Source organism: Thrips palmi, unplaced genomic scaffold, assembly GCF_012932325.1.
Source record: "Thrips palmi isolate BJ-2018 unplaced genomic scaffold, TpBJ-2018v1 HiC_scaffold_17, whole genome shotgun sequence".
Lineage (NCBI taxonomy): Eukaryota > Metazoa > Arthropoda > Insecta > Thysanoptera > Thripidae > Thrips > Thrips palmi.
The window spans coordinates 6,801,893-6,826,630 of record NW_023144626.1 but is presented as its reverse complement, the minus strand read 5'-3'; the positions used below and the strand labels follow the sequence as shown (position 1 = coordinate 6,826,630).

At 52.5% G+C, this 24,738-nt stretch overlaps 5 protein-coding genes across 6 annotated transcripts in view; 2 read left to right on the top strand and 3 right to left on the bottom strand.

Annotated features, from left to right (window-relative positions):
- The first annotated feature begins 4 nt into the window (after nt 1–4).
- LOC117644138 (NPC intracellular cholesterol transporter 2 homolog a) lies at nt 5–5,761 on the top strand. The gene is made up of 5 exons (XM_034383380.1): nt 5–101; nt 714–1,105; nt 4,366–4,515; nt 5,302–5,498; nt 5,571–5,761. The coding sequence occupies exons 2-5, from the start codon at nt 991–993 to the stop codon at nt 5,655–5,657; spliced, it is 549 nt and encodes a 182-aa protein (XP_034239271.1). The 5' UTR covers nt 5–101; nt 714–990; the 3' UTR covers nt 5,658–5,761.
- A 1,551-nt stretch (nt 5,762–7,312) lies between these two features.
- On the top strand, nt 7,313–10,403 carry LOC117643980. The gene is made up of 5 exons (XM_034383166.1): nt 7,313–7,529; nt 8,347–8,491; nt 9,080–9,116; nt 9,219–9,435; nt 9,559–10,403. The coding sequence occupies exons 1-5, from the start codon at nt 7,313–7,315 to the stop codon at nt 9,858–9,860; spliced, it is 918 nt and encodes a 305-aa protein (XP_034239057.1). The 3' UTR covers nt 9,861–10,403.
- LOC117643979 (nuclear-pore anchor-like) lies at nt 10,398–13,543 on the bottom strand. The gene is made up of 8 exons (XM_034383165.1): nt 13,502–13,543; nt 13,238–13,413; nt 12,897–13,014; nt 12,610–12,823; nt 11,918–12,140; nt 11,518–11,779; nt 11,281–11,434; nt 10,398–11,207 (listed from the first exon to the last, which is right to left on the bottom strand). The coding sequence occupies exons 1-8, from the start codon at nt 13,541–13,543 to the stop codon at nt 10,414–10,416; spliced, it is 1,983 nt and encodes a 660-aa protein (XP_034239056.1). The 3' UTR covers nt 10,398–10,413.
- A 1,667-nt stretch (nt 13,544–15,210) lies between these two features.
- On the bottom strand, nt 15,211–19,331 carry LOC117643676. Of its 2 annotated transcripts, none has more exons than XM_034382692.1 (6): nt 19,109–19,331; nt 17,668–17,766; nt 17,425–17,572; nt 17,062–17,195; nt 16,806–16,961; nt 15,211–16,263 (listed from the first exon to the last, which is right to left on the bottom strand). In XM_034382692.1, the coding sequence occupies exons 1-6, from the start codon at nt 19,197–19,199 to the stop codon at nt 16,109–16,111; spliced, it is 783 nt and encodes a 260-aa protein (XP_034238583.1). In that variant the 5' UTR covers nt 19,200–19,331; the 3' UTR covers nt 15,211–16,108. The 2 variants fall into 2 exon arrangements, with proteins under 2 accessions (XP_034238583.1, XP_034238584.1); XM_034382693.1 differs by lacking the exon at nt 19,109–19,331 and adding an exon at nt 18,121–18,191.
- A 1,450-nt stretch (nt 19,332–20,781) lies between these two features.
- Nucleotides 20,782–24,738, bottom strand: part of LOC117643978 (ephrin type-A receptor 4-A) — a 139,980-nt gene continuing 136,023 nt past the window's right edge. Inside the window, exon 20 of the mRNA XM_034383164.1 lies at nt 20,782–23,799. Within this exon, the coding sequence (XP_034239055.1) occupies nt 23,532–23,799 (268 nt within the window). The 3' untranslated portion in view covers nt 20,782–23,531. The remainder of the gene's footprint in view (nt 23,800–24,738) is intronic.

The window sequence follows — 24,738 nt, the reverse complement described above, 5'->3', positions numbered from 1 at the left end:
GTGGCCCACCCGCCGCAGGACAGCCACACCGCAAGTCCAGCAGTCGCACCGTGCACGTCGAGCTGAAGTCGCTGTTCCGCTGTCCGGCGTCAGTGAGTCAGGTAAGCAGCGGTGGAGGGCCGTGGAACACTGTTTGTCTTCCATTCAGTTGCCCGGCTTTGACTGCATTCATGAAGGAATGTGCACTAGAAAAGACGCATCCACTTTCTGCGTGACTCCATGGGTGCAGTCTCCTCCCTTTAGGCCCTCTAGCCGGGCCGCGTTTCTGAGACCCTCTGTCCCAGAGGCCACTTTACTGCCAGCTTCCTCTCTGCCTGCTGCATGTACGCTGCATGTGTCGTTCCCCCCGGAGACGCGAGACTGCGTTTAAAAAGCAAAAGTTACCGGCGTGCTGCTCCTGCATGCTCCTGCCTGTACCGGTTGTCCAGTTACCCGTGTGCTGGTGCACCTCACTTTGCCTCACGCAAAACGAGACTTCGTTTAAAATAATAAGACCAGTGCGATTGGGGATGAGGCTTTACAAACTCGGCACCGTGGCCGTGTCCATCGCACAATTAGGGATGAAGATGAGGCTTTAAAAATTACAAGTGTATAATCGAGATCGATTCAAGAAACTACTTCTTTGGGAGTGGTTTATCTCCGACTAGAATTTTTGTATATTGCTACGTATATATAAACACATTTTATTTTTCTGTTTTTTTTTTCTGCTGTAGCTCAATCTGCAGCGCGTGTCGTGGGTCCTCCGAGCAGACGACACTCGCATTGCCCAGAACCCAGAGCACGGCAACGCGGCTTAGCGGCCCAGCAGTGTAGCGGTGCCACAGAACCGCCCCCCCCCCTTTCCCGCAGCGGCCCCACTTCTTCTTGACGGCGAGCTCGCAGCCCAGCCCGGCAAGGCAAGGGAAGGAGAAACCCATCGGTCCAGAATCACGACGTGCAAGTCAGTCGTCCGCAGTCGTCTCGCCGAGCAAGACTAGCCGCGCACACACCATGAACGCCCTCGCCGTGTTCGCCCTCGCCGCCCTCGCCGCCGTCCTGGCCGTCCAGGTGGCGGCGGCCGCCGAGCAGGCCAAGCCCGCCCCCGTGGAGGTGGAGATCTGCGGAGGTGAGTTCAGAGACCTGAAATTGAACAGGAGTAGTGTGGTTTGATAGGTGTCGTGCGTAGCAAAGAAAGAAAAGTTTTTGAAATTTTTCTACAACTCTCTTGCCTACCGTTTGCAATTCACTCCCTTCGTGGTTGGTATTTTCCCACCAATCCGACTGGTGCGGCTCGTTCCGAGCGTTCTGGCTTCCCTGAGTTAATTCGAGGCGGATGGTGGCTCCACTTTTCGGCCGAAAACTTGTTCTCCTGGCAGTGCCGAGCTGCGCAGCTGGGCAATTGCAAGGAAGCTTTCGAGTGCGTTGAAGCTAATTTGACCACCACGTTCACAGAGAGAACACAAGGTTGGGTTCGAATGACTCCAAGAGATCAGGAAAGGTTTAATTGGGGATCCACATATCGATTGCGTTTGAACGCCATTTGACTGTGCTGGCTGGCGCGAACCGACTCTCGCTACCGGTGTTCTTAGCAGCTGCATCTCTGTCGACCACCGACACCGGTCGCACCGCGGGGGTAGCACAACCAGTTGTTTCCGGAAGTCGCGTGGCGCGATGCGGGGCCCGCCACAAAACACTTTCTCAGCTAGATTTTTATAGATTTCAAACCGTTTATCTAGCAGTGCGGGCAGCGTCAGGCGGCGCGGCGAACGAGTCATTAGTCGGCGGTGAGATTATCCTCTCCTGACTGGACTGTGAACGGAAAATCACTCCATGACGTCGGATCGCGCCAAGAAACGGGTTGGGCCTCAGATTTTGGTTTCACCGCCTCGTTCCAAGGTCGTTCGCGAAACGTCTATTCGAAAAGCATAAGATCGAATGTGCCACTCAGCCCACTGCAGCATGTTAAATAGTTAAGAATACGAAATTTGCACCAAAGATATCCGTAAGATTCAAACGTTACTCCCCTTATACACACACGCGCGCGCGCGCACACACACACAGACACACACAGGTGGCACATGTGTGTGACGTGTCGCGCCTTTCTCATGCTGCAACCGCCTCTCTTTGACCGCAGCGTGAGATGACGCACGTGACCGGGGTCTTAGTGTCGCTCCGTTGATGACGCCTTTGTCTCGTCTTTGTCGCTCTGATCCGTGCGACTCGGCGACTCGGCGACCTCGCGGCCGCGCGGCGTGAGCGGTACACTGGTACACTCCTGGCGCTGGAGCCAGTGGGAGCCAGCGAGGCAGCGGCGCACTCGTGGTGATGACCCTTGTGTGAGGAATGACTGCTGCACGGGCGTGGTCATCCACCTCTGCACTGTCATTCATTTTGCCACTCGAATCAGTGAGACAGCGCGATTGCCACGCACGCTCCAGCTAAAGTGCGCTCGCCATGCGTGAACCAGTGCTCTGTCTCTCTCGCACTCATGGGGAATCCCGCCGGGGTGCGAGAGAGAGAGGAGAGTCCGAGTAACGAATAGCGCTGAGGCTAAGACTGGCGTGCTCTGGCCGCTGCGCTGCGAAATTCTGAGTCACACGCACACGTGCACAGGGCAGGATGCAGCCGCGGGGCACTGCACGCCACGCCGCCACGCCGACGGGCAGGCTTTTGTCTGTTGCGGCGGTCAGCGCGTCGCGAACCGAGGACCAAGGACGCGGCGTTTGTGCCTGGGAGGCAACGGCGGCGCCGGGGGCAGCAGACTCATTCCGAGGGTCGTTTTCGCCGCTCTGTCTCTCTCGCACTCATGGGGCGTCCCGTATAGGTGCGAGAGAGACAGAGCGACGAAAACGACTCGCGGAATGAGTCTGCCGGGCGATGACAAGGCGCGGCGGCCAGGTGGAAGAACGTCCTTCCTGCAGCGGCGCGCCGGTCGCTGCACCTGGCGGTGCACGCGGTGCTCGCGGTGCGCCGGCGGTCGTCTTCTACTGCAGGCGTCATCGCGCACCCGCCGCCGGCGGACTTGGAGCGGCGCGGCGCCGCTCCGACCGGTTTCATCGACCTTGGCACCGTGGTAATTATGCCTGAGGACGCGAAGAGGATCAGGAAGACGCGAGATGCGCTGTTTTGATAGAGGCGGCGTCTGGCCTATCGAGAGTCCGTTCCCCGCCGGACCGCCGCCGACGGCAACGCCAGGGAATGACCCCCGATGCCCTGGGAAGGAAAGGCGAGGAAACCGGAGGAAACCGATTGACGCGGTCCAGAGTTCTTTCCGCCGGAACGCCTGTGAAGTGGCGGGTAGGCACGCCGCTTCACGCGCCTGTCTGTCTCCCAGGGAAGGTTGCCTACCCTAAGCCCCGCAGGCGCTTGCCAATACTTTTCCTTTTTAGGAAGTTTACAGCGTTGTAATAACAAAATTGGCCAAGACAAGGTGGTTTTTTCAGCCAGTTTTACTCCCAGCACGGGTGACTGTAGTGGCTCGGGGAAAGTGCCGAGGTGTTCCGAAGGACCCGCTCTCCTTGTTTGCATCCTACGTTTCCATGGCGGGCCGAGCATGAGCCGAGCCGGTCTGTCCGTCCAGGCCTGGCGGGCCGCGGGCGGGCTTCGGGTGGGCTGCGGGTGGGCCGGGGTGGGCCGGGGTGGGCCACGAGAGGGCCGTGCAAGGACTGTAAGGAAGGCGCAAGGCGCGCAACGCGAGAGAGCTGTACTCACAGTGCTTTGTTGGTTCGGCACACTGCGAAAGACGGTGTCACACTGTCAGAGTCTATGTCTTGGTTAGCGCGCTAGGAATGGTCAATTCCGCCGAACACAGCGGAAAACGGCTTCACGCAGACTGCGGTTCCGGTATGCAAATGACTTCGTGGAAGACTTCGGGTTCGCTCCCCGGTCGTTGCTGCACGAGCCGGTAAGGCAGTGATTATACACCAGTCTGATCCTCAAAGATCGTTCTCTCTCGCACCCCTTCCAGACACCCCGTGAGTGCGACAAAGGTGGAGTGATGGAAACGAACCTTTGGAATCAGGCAGCTGTGGTCAATGTCTGCCAAACTGTCGACAACGTCGGGAAGGTGAAGATGGCTGGGACGTTTGTTGCTAGGCACGAGGTCGGGCTGTAACTGCGCTTTTTTTTACTGGCTAATAAACCAGAGGTGTCCCCCGCGACAAAACCCCACAAGCAAATGAGTTATCGTTTGTTTTTTTTTCATCCAGTGTTTCCGACGCCATGTAAGTGTGGGAACTTAGAGGCGCTAAGTCAGTGCACACCCAGCGAGAGTTCTCCAGCGGCACCAAGCACGCGTCGTTGAGACTGTAGCGTATTGTTCGCGAAGATCCGTTGTTGTGTGCTGTATGTAAACTCACGGTTTGCGTCCCTCTGTTTCGTTTCCAGTCGAAGCTGCCAAGAGGAAGGCCAAGGCTGCGGCCGGCGACGACGCGGACATCAAGGACAAGGAGAACATTGCCATCAGCAACTGTGTGAAGGCGCCGTGCCGCCTCAGGCGCAAGACCACCACCCACGTCGAGTTCAAGTTCACCCCAGGTTAGTAGAGTGCTCCACCTCTTTTTTGTCCCAGTTTTTTCCGCGTTTTTGCTCTTTTCTCGAAAGGGCACCCTGCCGCACCCAGCTGTCACGGGTCGTCGTAATGAAGGATGGCTCTAGAGTGGTTTTTCGGAGGGAGCAATGTCACACCTTTTGCCTACCTTCAGGGCGGTACCAGATCCGCCACTGATCTTAATCCACGACACGAGAAGAGCAGGCCACGTCTCGAGCGAGCGTGCCACAGCCGTCACGAAAGCGTGTACATATTGGCCTTTATGCGGTGGCTCCGCGTATTCGCTTTGCACGTTCTTTCTTTATTCTTTTCTTTAGCACGACGCTACTCCTCGCACGGAGGCCCGGTTCCCACAAGCGCCGGCTCACATCAGCCATCGGCTCCCCAGGCCCAACGAACCTCGCCCGGCTCACTGTGCTGTCGTATTATCCGCGCAACAAAACAAGATTGTCTGAAGGCATCGCGTACCTACGCGTACCGAGTCGCGGCGCGGAACGGAACGGAACGTCGGCCAATAGGAGCGCACGCTGCCCCCGCTGCACGTTGGGAGGCCTACCGCCGCGGCGCTGCTGCACCACCGGCACCACGCCGAGCGCCAGAAGCGGGTCCAGAAAGTGGCTTTTTGCCTACCTGCCAGGCGGTCCTAGGTGTCATTCGAAAAGGAGGGGGGGCACTAGGGCACTATCTCCCTGCATCAGCGCCCGTGCCAGGCTGACGCTAGCCTTGATAGCTTCCAAGTCGCATTTTTCCAAGCGTTCCGCCTCCCTTTCCAGACACTGAGGTGAAGACCCTGAAGACGGAGGTGAACGCCAAGATCCTGGGCATCCCGTTCCCCTTCATCGGCGTGGACAACACCAACGCGTGCGGCGGCATCTTCCTGGCCGACGGCACCAAGGCGTCGTGCCCCCTCAAGGCCGGCCAGGAGTACCTCTACAGGAACAAGTTCGACATCCTTGAGATCTACCCCAAGGCAAGGACCAATCAGAACGTGGGTCTCTGTCCACGTGTTGCGTTTACTTATATGGGACTGATTGTGTTGCAGGTCAAGGTCCTGGTGCACTGGGCTCTGGTGAACCAGAACGGGGAGCGCATCCTGTGCTTCAACGTCCCCGCCAAGATCACCTCCTAAAGGCAGCGAAGCGAAAAGCTCATTTTGTGATATTCCTCCCCATCTGTCCCATTACACACTTCACCGTCGTTAATTGTTATTTAAATACATTTTAGTACTTTTTACCTCTGTGTGGTTTGTTTATTTTGATGGGCTCGACCAGGGCCCGGTAGAATGGAGAAACGCAACCCCTCAAGTTGAAGGCCTCGATGCCTATACGGTTCCATCCACTTGCGCAACACTCCTGTTTGGTTCACGACCACTCGCGCGGGCAGTCTGACGACTTGCCTACCGGTCGGACGTTACGGACATTTCAAGTGACAAATAGGTCACCCATTCTTTGGTCATAAGATGACCAAAAATTTTAACAGTGCACCCCTCCGTACCGGCACTTGTCTTTGCCGCAAAGTCTCTAGCCAGATTCGGAGCCCGCCGGGAGTTCAGGCGGTCCGACGGCGGCCCCACGGGACGGGGTCAGTCCTGGTCATTCCCTGCGCACCGGCACGGCATGCAGCACGGCATGCAGCACGGCATGCAGCACGGCATGCAGCACCGCGAGCTCGGCGGGAGGATGGCCACGCCGGCCTCACCCTCCAGGGGTCTCCCTCGCACTCACAGGCCACCCCGTGTGGGTGCGAGAGAGACAGAGACAGAGTCAGTCTGCAGGCCGGCCTACATCCCCGGCGCGTGGCGAGCAGTGCGAGGCGCGTGGCGGCCGGCCGGCAGCGGCGCCAGCGCTGCAGTCTCGCTCCGAACAATGGTCCGGCGCTCCGTCTCTCTCGCGCGCGTGCGCGAAGCCTAGCGAAGCCTAGCGAAGCCCCGTGCGTGCGAGCGAGACGGCGCGACGACGCTCTGTTCGGAGTCGGCCGGCGCTGCTATGGTTACGGACGGGCCGAGCAATAATGAGCGCATCGTAACCGTACCGCCATTAGAGTAGTGGACGACGACTGACTGGTCAGCGCGGAGCAGCGCGGAGACGAAGCCGATCGCCGCGCCAACACCCTGCTAGTGCCCTGCCGGCCCTGCCAGTGGAGTAGAGCGAGTGGAGGGGCCCTGCTAGTTAGTGTGTGCACATGAGTGGAAGGAGACACCTGCCCGGCTTACGGTTTGACGTAGCGCCCGCTAGTCCACGCCAGTCCACGCCAGTCCGACGCCCCGCCCTCCGCGCCGCGCGTGGCGTGTCCCACGTAGTGCGGCGGACTAGGTACTGCCTGCGCTACTGCTCGAGCAGGGCCGGGACGCTTGGCGCGGCGACGCAGCCACCGCGACGGCCCCTGCGTGGCGCTGCGTGGCGCTGCGCCGCGGCGCCTCGACGCTGCGTAAGCACAAGCAGTACCTTGGCAGCCACGCCGCGGCACGGAGGTTGGAGGCCCCGCGGGCCATGGCATGGCAGCACCCCGCGAGGCCCGCGAGGCCCGCGAGGCACTGGCAGTGCCACTGCGGACTGCACGGACTGGCACGGAGTGCGTAGCGTAGCGGCGCAGCGCACCGGGCCGCCTCCGCCGCTGGGCGCTGACGCCGTAGTGTGTTTTGGTCGCGGCGTAGTGCAGCACAGCGTCGCACTGCCGCACGCCACCGCGGCCACCGCGGCCACCGCGGCCACCGCGGCCCACCAGGACGCCGACGACGCTCACGCCGCCGCCCTGGGGCGCGGGGCGCCGAGCTGCAGCGGCGCCATGACGGACGTCCGGGACGCCGTCAACGACGACCTGCGTGCCGGCGCGCGGGACCAGCGGGACGCGGCGCGCGAGTGCCTGCCGTACTCGGACGAGCTGCTGGTGGACATGGTGCGCGCCAGGAGCAACCTGTTCGACAAGGGCCGCGTCGACTACAAGGACGAGCAGACCAAGGCGCAGTCCTGGGAGGCCATCGCCACCACCTTCGGCATGAGGGGTGGGTATGCGATGCTCGCTCCGTCTCTCTCGCACCCCTACGGCACGCCCCACGAGTGCGAGGGAGACAGTGCGACTACAGCATCGTTTTGAATCAGCATACAGTAGCCTGTAGTGTAAGCACATGCGACACCGTCGTGGCTGTGGCGGGAAACGCCGTCGTTCTCACCTGATCGCAGAATTTCCATCAAGTAGAGTAGAGTTATTGTTCGCCAGGCTGTACCTTACCTGACTTTGTTTTGTTTTTACGCTCCTTGTGGTGAGTACGTGCATTACCGCCACAGCTCGTCACGGCTCCTACGCACGCCCCCATTTCAAGTCCAGACAGCTAATTAGTGTTCCAAGTTTTTATTTACGTTTGCTTGTAATTTTGAAGTTTTCAAACGCACGGACCATCAAATGTAGATGCAAGTGTCAACACACTGGCTGGGGTGCGCGCGGTCACGTGACTGGAGTGACACCGACGTGACGGTTGTGACACTGTGACGAGCGGGCTGGCGCGCCGTGTGCCTGCGGAGTGCTGCGGAGCTGGGCCCACCATCCCGTTACGTCATGTTACGCCGCGTTACGCCAGGCTACGCCTCGCCGCGTTTTGCCGCACCGCGCTTTTGCCGCGCCGCACCGCGCCGAGCCGCGCTGCTCTGTGGCCACGCCGCCGCCGTGCAGCCGCGCCGTGCCGTGCCGTGCCGCGCCGCGGCGTAGCGTATTGCGCCTAATAGGAACGAATCTGGCTGGTGGAAGTCGAAGCAAAGTCACACCTTGTGGGACGCCGCGACGCCGCGACGCCGCGTTCACGACGGTACTGTTCGCTGTTGCAGTGGAGGAGTGCCAGACGCGCTGGGTGCGGCTGCGCGAGCGCTTCGGCAGGGAGCTGCGGCTGCACAAGCGGGGCGCCCCGCCCGGCAAGGAGTGGCCCCTCTTCCCCCGCATGCGCTGGCTGGAGCGCTTCATCCAGCCCAGGAAGTGAGTACCGGCGAGCTCTCTCTCTCTCTCTCTCGCACCCCTACGGCCTACGGGCGGAAGCGCTCTTTGAAATCGCAGACTGCGCGCTGTCTCTCTCGCAACCCCACGGAACGCCCAGTGAGAGAGAGAGACACAGACAGTCGCAGCAGCCATCGGAGGGCCGTGGCGGCCGTGCCAAAACGGCGGGAAGCAAACCCGTCCAGGCCTGCTAGCCTGCAGGCGTGGATCCAGGGGGAAAGTGGCGAAAACTACCTACTCGCGCTGAGCATGGGTAGAGCGTGACTTGCTGCCCACCTTTCAGCAGTAGTAAAGACCGACCGTGTCTAATACACTGAAAAAAAAACTAAACTTTACGCTTCGTTCAAGCATGACCTTTCTCTCTTCTTGAACTTTATGCGAAAGAAATGATTCATGTTCAGGGGGCACCTGTACGCTTTAAGAAGATCGTAAGAGAAGCTTAGCTTGAAGGAGCCCTATTACGTCCACGTTTTGCTGGTGTACTCGTTTTCTGAGGAAGGCGTACCCTTCCGCCTTAGAAGTCGCTACGAAGTACTACGAAGTTTGGACCTGAGGCACTGTCTATGTTAGCAGCCGGGTGTGCAACTACAAGAGCCACGCCGCGAACGTTGCCGCCCTGGCCGTGCTGGCCCGGCACCGCGGCGTGGCGGGCGTGGCGGGCGTGGCCGGCGTGCCCTTCGGCCGCCGAGGCACCACCCCGCCGGGACAGGCGTCCGCCTCGGACTCGAGCGACGGCGTGGGGGTCGGCGTGGACGTGGGCGTGGAGGAGGTCGCCGGTCCCTCCCTTTGGACGCCCTTCAAGCTGTGGTCCGACGGCGACCACCACGCCAACCACCACCCGGCCGACGACGGCGACTCCCGGCAGGACATGGCCGTCGACCTGGCCACCCACGGCGCGCACTCGGCCGCCACCACCTCTCCCTCCGGTAAGCTGCATTTCGACATTGGCGAAACTACGATTCATTGAAACGAAACCTACGCTCCGCTTTTCTTGAAGCGCACCGAGAAAATTCCCCCTTGCACTTACCCCCTGTTTCCGCGGTTGCCAGGGCCGGAGTACCCCCCGATGGCGGACGCGTCCATGTACCCGGACCCGTCCATGGACCACGCCAGCATGTCGCCGCCGGACGCCGACTTCCAGGACGCGGTGCGGCGGTCGCTGTCCGTGGTGGCGGGGTCCTTGGAGGGCATCGTGCGCCACCTGTCTGCGGACGCGCGCGACGCGCACGACCCGGACGAGCTGTTCGCGCGCAGCCTGGCCGCCAGCCTGCGCCGCCTGCCCGGCACCCGGCGGTCGCAGGCCAAGATGAAGCTCATCGCCGCCATGGCCGAGTTCGAGGACGGCCAGTGAGTCCCGCGGACTCATGGCGTAGCCACCCAGAGGGCGCTGCCGTTGGCGCTGCCGCCCCGCCGTTGTTTTCGTTTGTGCACCCGTGGGGTTGGGTGGCCACTGCCCACCTGAAATGGTTGCTCAAGGAACAGACCAAAGATGTTCTTGTCAAAGGAGGACTGGAGATGGCGGCGAAAGACTGTTTATGGTGTCGTTATTGTGATTGACCCGTTGGGAATGTGATCTCAGGCAAACGAGTATTATCATTTACGAGTATTCCTCTTTTTGTGTGTGCACAATGTGTAAGTGCGCCTTCTAGTTCATTTAGTCGTTAAGAGAAACTAAGTTCCTTTTACGTGTCGGGAACCCAAAGCACTTTGCAATTAAGATTAAGCTTCAAGTCACGAGCCCACAGTGTGGTGTGCAAATCTGCGCGCCGTCAACTCTTGCTCCCGCAATGAAAATAGCCGGCCAATTCCAAGACAGGGTTTCGGTGACTTTGTTAAAAGACTGCAGTGCTCTATTCCTCAAATGGTCTCATTAATAAAATCGATTCTTACATAACAATGATTGATTAATTGGTTGTTGATGGCGGTGCCGGTGGACTGCTGCTACCCTGCCCGTCGTGTGGCACCATCGACGCCGAGACCGCGGGCCCCGAGGCCGTGGGCAGGAGGGCGGCCGTGGCCACCGACGACGCCACGGACGCCAAGGACGGCCGCGGCTGCGGGGGCGAAATCGGGTACCGCCTGTCGCCGTCAGGGCCGTCAGGCGACCACGAGCTGGAGGCTTGGGGCTCATCTTGACCAGCCTGCTGATCCTCTCCATCCCACTCAACCTGCTGATCCTGTTTATCCTCCTGATCCTGCCAATCGTGCTGATCCTGTCCATTCTGACGATCGTCTTGATCCTGCTGATGTAGTCCATCTTGCTGATCGTCTTGATCCTGCTGATTTTCTAGACCCTGCTGCTCCTCTTGATCCTGTCCATCCTGCTGGCGCTCCTGACTCTTTCCCTTTTGTTGATTCTCTTGATCCTGTTCGTCCTGCTGATTATTGTCCTGCGTATCTTGTCGGTCCTCTTGATCCTGTTCATCTTGCTGATTATTTTGACTGCGCCTGTCCTGTTGGTCCTCTAGATCCTGTCCATCTTGCTGATCCTCTTGACTCCGTTCATCCTGTTGGTCCTCTACATCCTGACCATCCTGCTGATTCTCTTGGCCCTGTCCCTCCCTCCAGCACTCTTGATCCTGCCCTTCCGTCTGGTCCTGCTCTTGATCCCGGGACGGGTCGGCGCGCAAGTGGCCGGGATCGGCGCGCGGCATGAGGAACATGCTGAGGTTCTGGCTGCCCAGCGGCGTGCGTCTGCCTGTAGCAACCGAGGAGCCGATTAAAGGGCGAGCTCGTTCCCGGATGCGTCGAACACGAGAACGTAATCTTACTGGTCTGCTCCAACTTGTTCCTGGAGGACACCGTCGAGGACCCCTTCCGCGAGACGCCGGCGTGGCTTTGGCCGTCGTCCGGAGACCGCTGCGCGTCGCTAAACTTCTGCAGCCGCCTGTTGAGGTGCCGATTCTCGCGTCGCAGGCCTTCAAGCTGCACTCCAAAAGAAAAAGGGGATGTTAGGGAAAATCTCGTTCCATAGCGTCTCAGCGCGACCCCCTCCCACTTCTGCACACCTCAACCAGCAGCTCGCGCACTTTGTTCTGCTCCAGCACGAGACCTTCCTCCTGCTTCTCCAGCTCCACGGCCTTCTCGGCCAGCGTCGCCTCGATCGTCAGCATGTGCTTTAGCAGCGCCACGTTCTTGTCGACGACGGCGGTGGGCAGCATGGGCCGCTCCACGAAGTCCTTTAGCTGCAGGTGCACGTCAACGAGCCTCGCCGTCAGCTCCTCGTTCTCCGTCCGGAGGATGTCGATGTTCCGTGCGAACATCTCCACTCTGCGCCCACGGTGCACGCAGAAGGCGATACCCAACCATTACATCTCGAAATGATCGAGATCATCGAGATCCGCTGAGAGCTGCCTTAAGTAAAGCAGTGTGGGTTGCCTACCCTCGACTCAACAGGCGCTACTTCACCTGTCCCGCAGCAAGCTCCACTGCTCCTGCCGGCGCGCCAGGCCCTCCAGCAGGGAGACGTGCTCGCTCCAGACGAGCTGCAGCGTCCTCAGGGAGTCCACCGAGTGCACCACCTTCTTCGGGTGGAGCTTCTTCTCCTCCAGCTCGCGCTCGGTGCGCTGCAGCCGGCCGCGAGCCTTCGCCAGCTTGGCCTGTCGCGGACAGAAGAGCTCTCGACCGGCTCCTTCAAGTGCACCCAAACACTGGTGTGGACTTACCTGAGCCCCCCCCCCACCACCACCACACACACACACACGCATACTTACTTACAATCGGTCGTTGTGCGCCATGGCCACTGACCTGCAAGTCGTCGCCTCCTGCCAGCGGCAGCGGCCCCGCGTCGCGTGGCTCCGAGCCGTCCGAGTCCTCCGGGCGCTGCGCCTGCGTCTGGGCGTCGTTGACGTGCTGCGCCGGTTGCGCCGCGCCGTCCTTCCGCGCGGCCTGCACCGCCTGCACCGCCTCCCTGGACGCCTCGCACCGCTGCAGCAGCCTGCGCACCTCGGCCTGGCGCCGCTGCAGGTCCCGGCAGTGCGCCGCGCGCCGCTCCTGCACCTCGTCCTGGAGCTTGGCCGCCTGGGGACGGGACTCCCGTCACGGGAGGGAAGGGGCCGCTTTTGCTCCGCATCCGTCGACGCCATGGTCCCTCCCTGAACGCACCTTGTCCTCGAGCGACTTGATGTCCTCCTGGACGCGGTGGAGGTGCTGCAGGGCGCCCTCCGTGTCGCTGGCCTTGTTGAGGTGCTCCAGCTCGCTGCGCAGCCGGGCGTTCTGCCGCTGCAGCTCCAGCATGATGTCGGCGCGCTCCTCCTGCTCCGTGACCCTCGCCAGCTTGGACGCCGAGCCGGCCGTGCGTTTTCTCACTTCGTCCTGCGAGACAAGCGGACTGATTCAACGCCTCAAGGAAGTGGTGCCGCCTGTGCCGCCCGCCCTCACGAAGTACCCTCAACTGTTTTTCCAGGTCCGAGCAGCCTCCCTCCAGACGCTGGACGCTGTCGGCCGCTCTCTGGGCCTGGCTGGCCTGGCTCCCCACCGCCGCTGGCTCCAAATCGTCTTTCTTTCTGGGCAGAAAGTGCGAGTGAAAGGAGTGGGCGTGTGAACGAAAGGCCCGCATTGAACAGATGGCACGGCACTGCGTTTGAAGTGACGATTCCGGAAGCGATCGTTTCGTCGATGTCCCTTGCGAATCCCGTTCGGCCTATAGGGGTGCGAAAGAGACAGAGCGACGAAATGACCCTTTGGGAGCAGGAGGAGGTAGTCGATTCCTTGGCCGAGGTCACTCACATAAATTTCCTGCTCCAGTGGACGCTGCGCTCAGACGCCTTCCCGGCGACGGCCAACGTGGGCATCAGCGAGCACGATTCCCCGGACACGGCGGACACGGCGGACTGCTCCGGCCGCATCGAAGGCAACTTTTTAACCGCCATTGCACTGGATGCGCCCGCAGTGTCTCGCGGCGGCTGGACGAGAAAACAGAGAAAACAAATACAAAACCAAATGGCTGCGCCGACCGCGCTGAGAGGGAATGCGTGCCGCTAGTTTACTCACGGCCTCTGTCCCATTTCCACGCTTCCTCTCCTTTCCAGACATGCTGCCTGCAAGTGGACACCTTTACTTTGCAATCACAAGCACAAGTTCCTTCGATCCTTGTCGAATGTTGGTTGGACTTGCGGCGGGCGCTTGCTGTTCTCATCGGCGCTTTTAAACAGTTTTAAACCACGGCACAGTTCTGTTTTTATTTTATTTTTCCCGCCAAGGATGCCAACCGAAATAATTTGGGCAGTAACGATTAAATATAAAAGTGACGGACAACAATGTTCATATGAAACATTGCAAACCTCGAAGAGTGATTCGAAATTTAATACGCGATGAAATCACCGGGTCCTTTACGCCATTCCAGGCAGAGCTGGACACACTTGGATTTCAGGTTGGTGCTCCTGGCTTGTTTCCTGCGTAACACATTGTGCAACAAATATGGCGGCTGTGCTGTGGGGTTTGTTGTGTGTGTTTGATTTGTGCTCATTTGCGGCCAAGATACGCCCTTGAGCTTATTTACGATCAAGAGACGACTAATGAAGAGACGTGTATGGTCATTCTCTACAAATCGGATGAGTATTTGCCTCTGGTTTGGTCTGGTAAAAAAAAGATTTTTTTTACAGTCTCTATTTATCTTATAAGTTAATGAGTAATCAAGTAATTTAACAATCCAGTCTTGAGGTTACTATAAGTCTACCAAGTATGGTCTCTTCAAGTTGAATGTAGATAGAGTCCTTGGATTCTAGGTTAAGTCTTAGATCTGTCAGAATGAACTTTTTGTGGTTTTGTTTCTCTTTTGTTGAAGTATGAACCGTTCACAACTTCTTCAATCTACCTTTGTAATTCTTAATCCAAAGGAGCTCAATATGTCTTTGTATCGCTTTGGCATTTGTTTAGCACCAAAGTTTTGCTGTTCCGCTATTTGCAGTGGTTCCCGTTGCTTTCAGGAAAATTTGGTTCAGATTGGTCAGATTGGTTCAGTTCTTTCTGCATTTTATTTATTTATTAATTTTATTAGTTAATAAGACTTGAGGAAAGTCCGAGGGCAAGCCCTGTACATACATCGAGGTTTTCTTTTGCAAACAGTAAGCGGTTAAATCACGGTGGTGTAAATAAAAAGTTACAGAATGTTATGCTGTTTGAAAGTGTGAAATACTGTTTTAAAATACAGTTTGAGTGTTAACAGCAAGTACAGGATATGGGGGAAAAGCACAATTTCACAGGGTACAAAGTAAAAGAAACAAGATTCAGTTTAAGAAGAGCTCCACAAAATATATGAGCATAATGGCCAGTACAAATAGGTTGAAGAGATAAAGTCTGCTATTATCCTCGAGAAGTGCTTTGTCTCACCTTTTAGGTGTCAAGGGAGGTCATTATAGAATTTTAATCCTTGCTCGTCATACCATATTTTGTAGATCTTTAATGTTATAGTTGAATTAGGTTTTCCGTCTATCGTTCATAATGTGTCATACCATTTTGCAACAAGTGTTTTAAAAGTAGAAGGAGTCTTCAGATGAGCGCACGGGGTGTCGACGCGGTGCTGCCCACACGGAGTATCGCCGCGGTGAAGTGGTGGCGCTGCCCGCGCGGAGTATCGGCGCTGTCCTCGCGGAGTACAGACGCGCGATGAAGTGGCGGCGCGGGGTATCGTCGCAGACACGCGTGTCCGCTCTGGGTTGGGCATACATGTGGTTTGACGTGGTACGAAAACAAACCACACACACATTAGAAGCACGAAATTTAATATCCACGAACAACAGCATACAATTAAAACAGTTCATTTTTCATCTGAAACGTTAAACCATATTTTAACAATATAAACTTAGTATTGATTCACATAGGGCGTAATATTTACGTTCTTCTGCTGTTGTTAGATGTGATGAAATAAAATAAAATAGTGAGGCTTCAGTGAAAATAAATAGATGCTAAAAATATCACAGTAAAATCTTCTTTTCATGTTCCTCGTTTGCGTTCCCATCTCATTTATCACTACTTAAAGCTAGCGAGCGGCGAGTGTTGCGAACCGCACCAGTACTACAATGTCACAGTGACACCTTGAACTGCATAGTGTGCAATGGTGCGCAAACAGCACATCACACACAGCAAGCTGCACCTTTCTTGTAAGTATGCACGAGAATAATACTACGCTGCTGGCCTTGGCACGAGTTGTTTTGGCCAGCGGCTAGCTGCTCGGTCCAGCAGCAGCCTCCACACGTTTCCTGGGCTGCGTCTGTGACGTCACGCGGGAAGATAGGCTTTGGGCTTCGCGAACGTTTCTAACCCGCGAGCTGTCCGCTGCTCCTCCCCAATACTCAAAATTAATGACTGACTCGAGAAAAATGGTTTTTTGGCGAGTTGGCCGCTGGTTCGACCGCCAGATTGCTAGGTGCCGCGAGCGGATCTCTGCAGGGGCGATCAATTGTGGTGTGGCCTCTCAAGTTGAAGTGGAAGAGGAAGGCCACCGTCCCGGCGGCGCCTCGGAGGCGGCCTACGGGCCACAGCGGCCGGACCTCGCTCTGCGATGGCTGCGTCGCCTGCGTCAGTCCGGCGCGAGGTTCTGATGATGGAGTGAGTTAGTGCCCCGCGATTCGAGACTATCGAGACTCGAGAGGCTAGGCGCTATTTGCTGGCCAGGTCCAGGGCGCTGGGATAATTCATTAGGACCTGGTTGGCCAGTTCGAGGAACTTTCCGCCCATTATCTTCATGATCTGGGGCTTGATGATGTTGTAGATTTCCAGAGCGTTCTCGTTCATGAATTCATCCATGGCTTCGCCTGCAGAAGCAAAGGGCAACTATTAGTCGGGTACAAATTAAGAATGTAAGTGGTATTGCATTGTATTCCAGACAGCCATGTGGATTTGCCCAAGGCCATTTTGTGCTCGCGATGAAGACGCGTCGCGAATGTAAAAAAGAAAATAAGCTAAACAAAGTGGACACAACACGAGACTCTCCAAAAAAGTGGCCTCTCCGGGCGACGTGTTGGCGCTGCTGCTCCTGATGGCTGCGCGTGGCTGCGCCATGGGCAGACTGCAGACTGATTCCGGGAGTCGTTTTCGTCGCTCTGTCTCTCTCGCACCTATGCGGGACGCCACATGAGTGCGAGAGAGACAGAGCGACGAGGACTACTCTGGGAATTAGTCTGACGACGCGGAGGGACGTTGGCTCTTTAATTGACGTCAGGTCAGGAGGTTCGCAGTGTAACGCGCCACGCGGCGTCAACAAGGCCCCGCTGAGCGCCGCGGCCGATTAGATCTCTCACGAAGGAAGTTGGGAGGCAACAAGGAAAAAGGTGGAAAACAAAAACAAATTAGTTACCTATACCTAGGTTGTTCTCTCCGTCGAACTTCTTGTCGAAGCGGTACACGACGTTGGCCGGGCTGACGTCCACGATAAAGCGGTTGGCGGCCAGCATGGTGTCGTTGTTGGCCGTCTTGGCGAGGAAGTAGAGCATCCACGCGCTGGTGACGTCGGCTGCGCGGGGGGAAAACAAAGAGATGACGTCAGAATGAAATTGGTGGGTTCGAAGGTGGCGATTAACCGCTGCGTGGCCGCTGCGCGCTGCGCCGCTTACTCATGGTGACGGTGAAGCGGCCGTTGCTGGACAAAGGCAGCTCGTACACGGCGCCCTCGCACGAGTAGAAGCCGTCCACCTCGTAGACGGGCGCTCTCAGAGACACCTCCAGCTTCTTGTCGTTCACGTTCATCCTGCGCACGGAAATAAAATGCTCATCCAAAATGGTTTTCCACGAAAGAAAAGAAATTCTCAGCCGATACATTTTTTTTTGCCTAAGGTAGCCACTTTGCCTTCCGCAGAAAACTAAGCTTCCATGGGCATGCGTGGTGCACAGAGAACTCGATAGGCGGCTTATCACTAACACTAGGCCTCATAAACAATTCAAATGAGGAGTCAGCTATCTTTTTTTTTTTTTTTTACCTGGCTGAGTAGACCTCCGCGCCGCTGAAACCCTTGAAGCGCACATCGTGGAAATCGAAGGACACCGCGACCTTGCCAGATCCTTCTTTGAGTGTCAAGTGCTTCACCATAAACGGATCCAGAGACGGCAGGCCGATGTCTGGCAAACCTGGAGGCACGCCGCAAGTCAAACCACTTTAGAACCCAGCCAACCTCCCACCCCACCTCCTTAAAAAGTCAATATTTTAGGAAGAAATCTCTTACCATTTTTAGCCGTTCTTAAAAAGTGTTCTATTCCTCTTGATATGCACTGGTTAAGATCACTCGCTGTATCGTTTCGCGAACAGGAAACAATAGCGTTAACTGGAACAAAAAAAGCACAAACATTAATATTTGAAACAAAAAATATTTTTATCTTTGTGAGGGATGCCAATTTTTGAATTTAGCCATTTTATCTTCGAGAAAGCTTGCTGGTGTTTTGGGTGCAAAAACGATTTCTAGACGAGTAAACTAGCGGAGAGCGAAACAACTGTACTAAGTGGAGGCACGAGCGTTTCAGTGCCTCTGCAGTGCCAAATCACGCCGAATCACGCTGCTCTGGGAACATGAAGCCCAGCAGCGGAGTTATACAACGACACTAGCCAGATTGTCCAATTTCGTCAACACTTGTTTCCTCAGCTACACTAGCTATAGGCACTAGCTAGTATCGCTACACACCTTCTCTGCTGAACGAGCAAAGTCTTTTATATTGTGCGCGCGGCAAACATCTCATGTGCGTGTAAAAAGGTTATTGTCAGGTGGAAGCTAAAACAAGTGACTGACTGACCGACTGACGGTCGGATTCCGGTCATTGTGGGGGCACCTTTATTGTATCCGAGGGCAAACAGGTTGTTAGCATATTAACCTTTTTTATACTTTTTTTTTCGCTCTCCAAAACTCTGGCTGGCCGTCCGCATCGCGAATTGCTGCTTAACGGTATTCCAGTCGGACTTTCTCCCCCGCTGGTCGCCCTGGCCGCCCTGGTCGCCCTAGTCCAAGCCCTGGTCACCCTGCGAGCTGTTCAACAACCTGCCCTGGACGCCGTTCAATTTTCATTCTAGGTCAACCCCAAATAATGACCTGAAATCGCGCGCTTGCGCCTTTTCACACGTCTAAAAACCGCCAATAAAACACTGCAAATACAACTTTTTAAGTAGTGTGTTTTCTAGGCACCAGGTCGTTTGCATGGGGTCATGGGCGGAGAGGCGTCAGCCCGTCGAGGCATCAAGACATCAAGGCGCTATGAGGACATGACGGAAAGAAAAAAGAAATCTCGGGTCAAACGCCTCGGCCGACTTCCATGCGTGCCTGCCGCATTTTAATTCGTGTCACCTAAAAAATATCAACACAGAACCTTGGATCATCAAAAAATTTCGCAGTAACAACACAATACCGGAAGTCAGCGCTCCTTCTCGTCCAAATTTGTCTTGATTTAAGAGAGGCATAGTACGGTCCGGGAGGTGCTTCTCATCGGATGAGCTAAGATTTAGTCGGTCCCCTTGGTGCCGGACTGATTAAGTGCTCAAGCAGTCGACTCGTAACTAAAACTAGAGCTTTAAGCCTTTCCGACTTAACAGTTTAACAGAGAGAAATGTTAACTTTGCGCCCCAAGCCAAGCGGCTTTCTCTGTTGCAAAACCCCGCGAAACAAATGAGAGAAGCCTCACCCGTGTTCGATGGCTTCACCGGCTGGCTGCTCGCACGAGAGAGACAGATGCACGCCGTCGCCAGAAGCACCGCTCGCGCCGATCGCCACATGATTTGACTCTTTGAAACTCGCAAAACCAAAACGGCAGGCCCTGGCTGCCGCCAAATAACAACACTGTGCCGGGTTGGGCAACTTTCGCGCCAGAGTGCCGGGACGGCCGAGACGCGACTGAGAAGACAGGTGCGCCACCGGTGCCACCGGTACCAGCGGGAGGCACCTTCCACCATCCCCCCCCTCCCCGAAAAACGTGCGGAGGCTCCTTCCAGACAAACCTGAACGAAACTCCAGAACGTACGAGACTGGGGCCTGGAGTGGAAAGCCTGCTAATAGCTACGCTTTACGCATATCACGGCATAGGTGACTGCGGCCGAGACCGCGTGCACGCAGACTTTGCGTAGACGCACCGACTTTCTGGGATAGGGTCCCATAGCCTCATCGCTAGTAGAATAGACTGGAGAATGCCGTGCCGTGTCTGCCAGATGGCCAGATGCGGGGATTAAAGTTAAGAATGTGAACACAGCGCATTCGCAAAGTAAGTATAATAACATGATGGGAGCAAGAAAACTGGAGACCTTTACACTCCCCTATACAGTAGGTAAAACCGGCTGCCATTTCGGTGAATTGTGGCGCTTTCGGTAACATGTGCCCAACTCGAGTATTAAGGGCTGGAGCACTCAGACTCCTGATACTATTTCTCAGACCACTACGGCCCTAAACGTTCTTTTTCTGGCGAAAAACTGGAATGATGTGAGCCTGCGCCGCGGAGGTAGGCAACCCAACGCCCACAGCTTCTTCAGCCCAACAAGAACCCGGGAAAAGTCGATTCACGCCAAATAAAATGCGTCAAAGACCATTGGGCACCGGGCATCTGTTTCTTAAACCCATAGCTATGTTCCATATGAATTTCAGACCAATTTGAGGTGGTAGACCATTTTCCTCGAAAAAATTTTTAGGCTTATACATCATGGTTTTATCACATTTTGGGCAAAATTTTTAAAATGGTTCAAATTTGAGTATGTTGTGCTGGAGCACTGCCTTAAGACGCCTGATAATATTTAGAGTGCCATTTTGGCCCTAAACGGTCTCTTCTGGCGAAAAACTGGAATTTTGTGAGCATGCGCCGCGTAGGTAGGCAACCCACCGTCCACAGTTTCTTCAACCCGACTAGCGTCCCGGGAAAAGTCGGTTTGACACCAAATGGAATGCGTCATAGACCATTGGGCAACGGTCTTCTGGGCAACGGCCCAAATTCGAGTATGTTATGCTGGAGCACTCCCTCTAGACGCCCGACACTATTTAGAGTGCCATTTTGGCCCTAGGTAGGCAACCCACCGTCCACAGCTTCTTCAACCCGACTAGCGTCCCGGGAAAAGTCATTTTTACGCCAAATGTCAATGTCCATTGGGCTACGGGCATCTGCTTCTTAGATTCATAGTCCATAGTATGAATTTCAGACTAATTGCAGGTGGTGGGCCATTTTTGTAATGTAAATGTTAAGGCATCATCGTTTTTTACATTGCATTTTTTCATTTTTCATATTTTTATATTTTTATTGTATTTTTGTGAACTGAAGACAAATTTGTCATAGGCTATATAGGTGTTTTGGACATGTGGAAAATCAATACGCAGCTCTTTATCTGGCAGTCTATATTCAGGAATGAAATGAAATATACGTCTTAACCATGTACAGATTTTACATAAATTTACAAGTAAGGTAGATCTCAATTGGCTTTGAACATACACTTCTGTTAAAGATATGAAAATATCACTGTCCTATGTTTTCTCCATTTGGATATAGTACGTCATTTATACAAAAGTACATTAAGATATTTTATGGCGTGAGAGAGCAAATTTCTTGTCCCAGATCAACATTTAAATAAAACAAACAATTTCTCTTGATTCCAGATTGACTTTGAGTTACAAGGTAAAATTAATTAAATAGGAACTGATGTATTATGCACTGATTATTGGGATCTGCTGGAAGCAAAATATTCTGTACATAGAGATTGATTGTTTAGTATCGACACTGTCAATTAGAATAACTCAATTAAATTTGCTCTCTCACAGTTACCTGCACTTCATGTAGTTTTTATTCTATTTTTTAAAAGTCAACGTGGCACCATGAAAACGTCTGAGATAATTTGCCCATGGATTTTGTTATGGAAGGAATGTTTAACAAAAACAAATAAAAACCTGCAAAAACAGAATAGTAAACAGAAAAGTACAACGACCCATGCCTGTGCCATACAATACAGATGGTTGAAAAGTAACATAACAAAACTTTCTTAACAAATGAAAAAGCACGTTCAAAATCAAGCAAGACCCAAAAGTTACAGACCAACTGCACAAGTGCAGACGTTCGGACAAAATGTACACATTGATGGTTTTATACACAGTATAAACTTTAAGGTAAGGTCAAGAGGAAATATTTAACAAACCAAAATATAAATTAAACAGTCGTTGTCTACAAAGAAAATTAGCAACTCTCAAGAACTAACTTCCACAACATATTTACAAACAAAAGTGTTGACATTAAATAAAAGAAAACAAACATATAGAAGTCTGCATGCAAAGTAGACATCCACTATAAGTTTAGAAGCTAAAACAACAGGAAGTCTTATCACATGCAAAATGAGGTGGAGTCAAAATGTGAAGAATCAAGTGGACTTTGATCCTTTGGCATCAACTAAGTTACCCTACACACTACTCCTATCATATGTTTTGCTTTACGTAAAAAATATTCTGCAGGAATTACAATTAATGGAATAACTTATAAAATCAGACTAACAAGATAGAGGAACAAAACTGAGGAAAGGTATTTTCCTGATGTTATAGCTTCTGAAAACCTTGCACATCATTTTACACAAGACATAAAAAACAAAATAAAATGCAACATAGAAAAGAGAATCACAGTATGTATTCAAGACATTGTCAACAGAAGTAGCAACATTTGTCTAAAACAGAGAAGAAACACAGGACAAAAGCTTAACTAAAATCGTTCATAAGCTGCCTCATAAAAACACATCAAAGTAAGAAAAATGTCACTTTCTTTCCATGATGTCAAACATCTATTGGTTGATGTGTTCCCACAAGGGTGTCTGAACCTATAAATATAAAAAGGTTTGGTGAGTGTCTCTGAGTGAATCTAGCTCCTGAATCATTAAATATATTATAATTTAGTTTAGTATTGCATGATGATATCTAGAACCAACCTCAGTTTCGTAACACACATTTCTACACCAAATTGTTCTCAAAGGTTACTTATAGTCTTGCTTCTTTCTCATAAAAAAACAATCAGGTAGGAATGTTGAATTTTTTCCCCATTTAGTCTGCTGTTGAATTTGAACAAGTAAGGAGCAATTGATAAAATAACAGTTTTTTGGTTGTTTTTTTTATCTTTTGGTTTTGAATTTGTAGGCACAGTCCAATAAATATTTCCGCATCTCACAGGAGAAATTTAAACAACAGTACTATCTGGTGGAATGGCCACTACAAGAATTTCAGTGGAGACACAAACAAACAGGGTTGGGCAGTGATACGTATTATATCAGAAATCTCATTTACAATGCATCAACTGTTCACACATGAGTAAATTTACATATAATGGCAATAATAATTACACAAATACAGTACCTTCTCAAATTTACATTTTTTAAAAGATAATATTAACATTTAAGAAAATTACAAAGCGTTGACTTGTTCCATGGCTACAATTAAAATTTTAACATCACATGATTCCTAGCATAACCCATATGCACAGAAATATAATTCAATTCACCTATTTCATTTGGCAACATTCAAACATTAGCGCCTTCTCATTTAAATTGGTAATTTCCTTTTTTACAAATTTACAATGAAGTGCAACACTTTTATACATTAATAACAAGATTACAAGCAGAACTTCAACCTCCAAGGAAATACTGGAATTAATTTAATTGCAAGGTGCAACAGTTCGGACACCTTAACATGCTTCTTAGAACAATCAAACCATATTGCTTGGAGAAAAGGCAGGTATGCATTTCAAATAATTATCAATTTAAAGTGCATGGACGAATGTGTCATTAAAATCTGCTACATATTCACATTGACTGGAGTACAAAACTCGTGAAATGTAACAAACAAAGAGTACACACTTATTTCTGCTTACAGAAATTACTTCACTTAAAGTAGGGTTACTTACAATGAAAATACAAAATTCATACCGTCTAATTTCTTTGTATTAAGAATGATTTTCATAATTTATGCTTTCTTTGCGGTGAACGAGTCATAAGGAAAGCAATCAGACTTTGCAAAAACTGAACACGAGGTTTGTTTTTGTACATAGGACGAAATTTGAGCATCACTTGATTGCATTTAATGTCCATGTGATGTAATGCTCAACACTAAACCAAGAAGCCTTCGGACAGGTTTGCTGAGATCTGTGCCCGCATGGCTTGAACACTGTTCATTATCTTCTTCTGATGTCCCACAAGTGTGATGCCAAGAGCGGTAAGCTCCTTGACTGTCACACGAACGACTGCATCCATGCTGGTAATCCCTGCATGTTCAAAGTTTTCTAAATAGCGAGTCATCTTGATTGAATTGAGCCATTCTTCAACAGTAGTGAACTGGGTCATATCTGGTGCATCCGGTGCCAGTGGATTAACAGTTCTGTAACAGAGCAGGTAACATGTGTTATTTCTGAGAAAGTGCTAAGCAGTTAAGGTTGAGACTGGAGTATAATTACTACAGAACTGTCTCACTGTTATTTAAGAGAGCAACAGCAAAGCAAGCACTATGATATTGTAAGAAATCAGGCAATACTACCGATATAGTCTGAATATAAGCCCCTTTGAAAACAAAACTTGGGAAGATAGGGCTCATATTCAGACAGTCACGGTGAGCTTTTTTTTTTTTTTTTTTTTTAAAAAAGAAGCATCAACAAATAAGCAAAATGAATTCCTAATGTAGAGATGTATACATCTTGGCAAAAGTCAATGATACTCGCAAGTCAAAATATGAAATAAAATTCTAAAGCAACGCCAGTTTGCAAGGTCTATGAGATAAAAAAATTAAATGAGACTTTACAATCAAAAACCGAGCATGCATTTTCACCAGAAACAGTATGGTTGTAACCAAAATTTTCATAGAAACAGATTAGAAAGCATTAGAGGAGCACTAGACAGTAGAATATAAAACTGACAATGCAATAGAGAAGACATACTGGAAACAATCATGTTCACTACAAAACCACCTTCAGAACAGGCATGCCTTCTATTGGTAGGGAAGGAGGGGGGAACCAAACAAAAATGAAAGCTACCATACCTTGCAGGGTGACATTGTGGTCTTGCACCATCACCCACCCTAACCCAAGTGGTTAAACTGCACCCATTCTGGAGGTCTAAACGCCACATGAGTGTAGTAGGGATTATGCAGGGGCTGACGTCTGCCATGTTCCAGAAAAAAAAAATAACCCCAAATTAAGAAATTAAACAAATTAAGCACTTTCTAATAAAAATACTAACGGAAATAAACCAAGCTATGTCAAAGTTGTCTCTGTCACAATTGCCTTATCAAATTCTGAACATAGTGGAACTCATCAGCTTTTGG

What these genes read in the sequence shown, in the direction of transcription:
- LOC117644138 (XM_034383380.1), top strand. Translation starts at nt 991, where the DNA reads ATGAACGCCCTCGCCGTGTTCGCCCTCGCCGCCCTCGCCGCCGTCCTG. An exon ending in GGAGGTGGAGATCTGCGGAG is followed by an intron (nt 1,106 to 4,365) that starts GTGAGTTCAGAG and finishes TTTCGTTTCCAG; the next exon opens with TCGAAGCTGCCAAGAGGAAG. An exon ending in TCCTTGAGATCTACCCCAAG is followed by an intron (nt 5,499 to 5,570) that starts GCAAGGACCAAT and finishes ATTGTGTTGCAG; the next exon opens with GTCAAGGTCCTGGTGCACTG.
- LOC117643980 (XM_034383166.1), top strand. Translation starts at nt 7,313, where the DNA reads ATGACGGACGTCCGGGACGCCGTCAACGACGACCTGCGTGCCGGCGCG. An exon ending in CGCTTCATCCAGCCCAGGAA is followed by an intron (nt 8,492 to 9,079) that starts GTGAGTACCGGC and finishes TGTCTATGTTAG; the next exon opens with CAGCCGGGTGTGCAACTACA. An exon ending in CGCCACCACCTCTCCCTCCG is followed by an intron (nt 9,436 to 9,558) that starts GTAAGCTGCATT and finishes CGCGGTTGCCAG; the next exon opens with GGCCGGAGTACCCCCCGATG.
- LOC117643979 (XM_034383165.1), bottom strand. Translation starts at nt 13,543, where the DNA reads ATGTCTGGAAAGGAGAGGAAGCGTGGAAATGGGACAGAGGCC. An exon ending in GTGGAAATGGGACAGAGGCC is followed by an intron (nt 13,414 to 13,501) that starts GTGAGTAAACTA and finishes TTTCTCGTCCAG; the next exon opens with CCGCCGCGAGACACTGCGGG. An exon ending in GTCGCTCGAGGACAAGGTGC is followed by an intron (nt 12,141 to 12,609) that starts GTTCAGGGAGGG and finishes GTGCACTTGAAG; the next exon opens with GAGCCGGTCGAGAGCTCTTC.
- LOC117643676 (XM_034382692.1), bottom strand. Translation starts at nt 19,199, where the DNA reads ATGTGGCGATCGGCGCGAGCGGTGCTTCTGGCGACGGCGTGCATCTGT. An exon ending in GGTGAAGCCATCGAACACGG is followed by an intron (nt 17,767 to 19,108) that starts GTGAGGCTTCTC and finishes TTTTTGTTCCAG; the next exon opens with TTAACGCTATTGTTTCCTGT. An exon ending in CCGCTTCACCGTCACCATGA is followed by an intron (nt 16,962 to 17,061) that starts GTAAGCGGCGCA and finishes CCCCCCGCGCAG; the next exon opens with CCGACGTCACCAGCGCGTGG.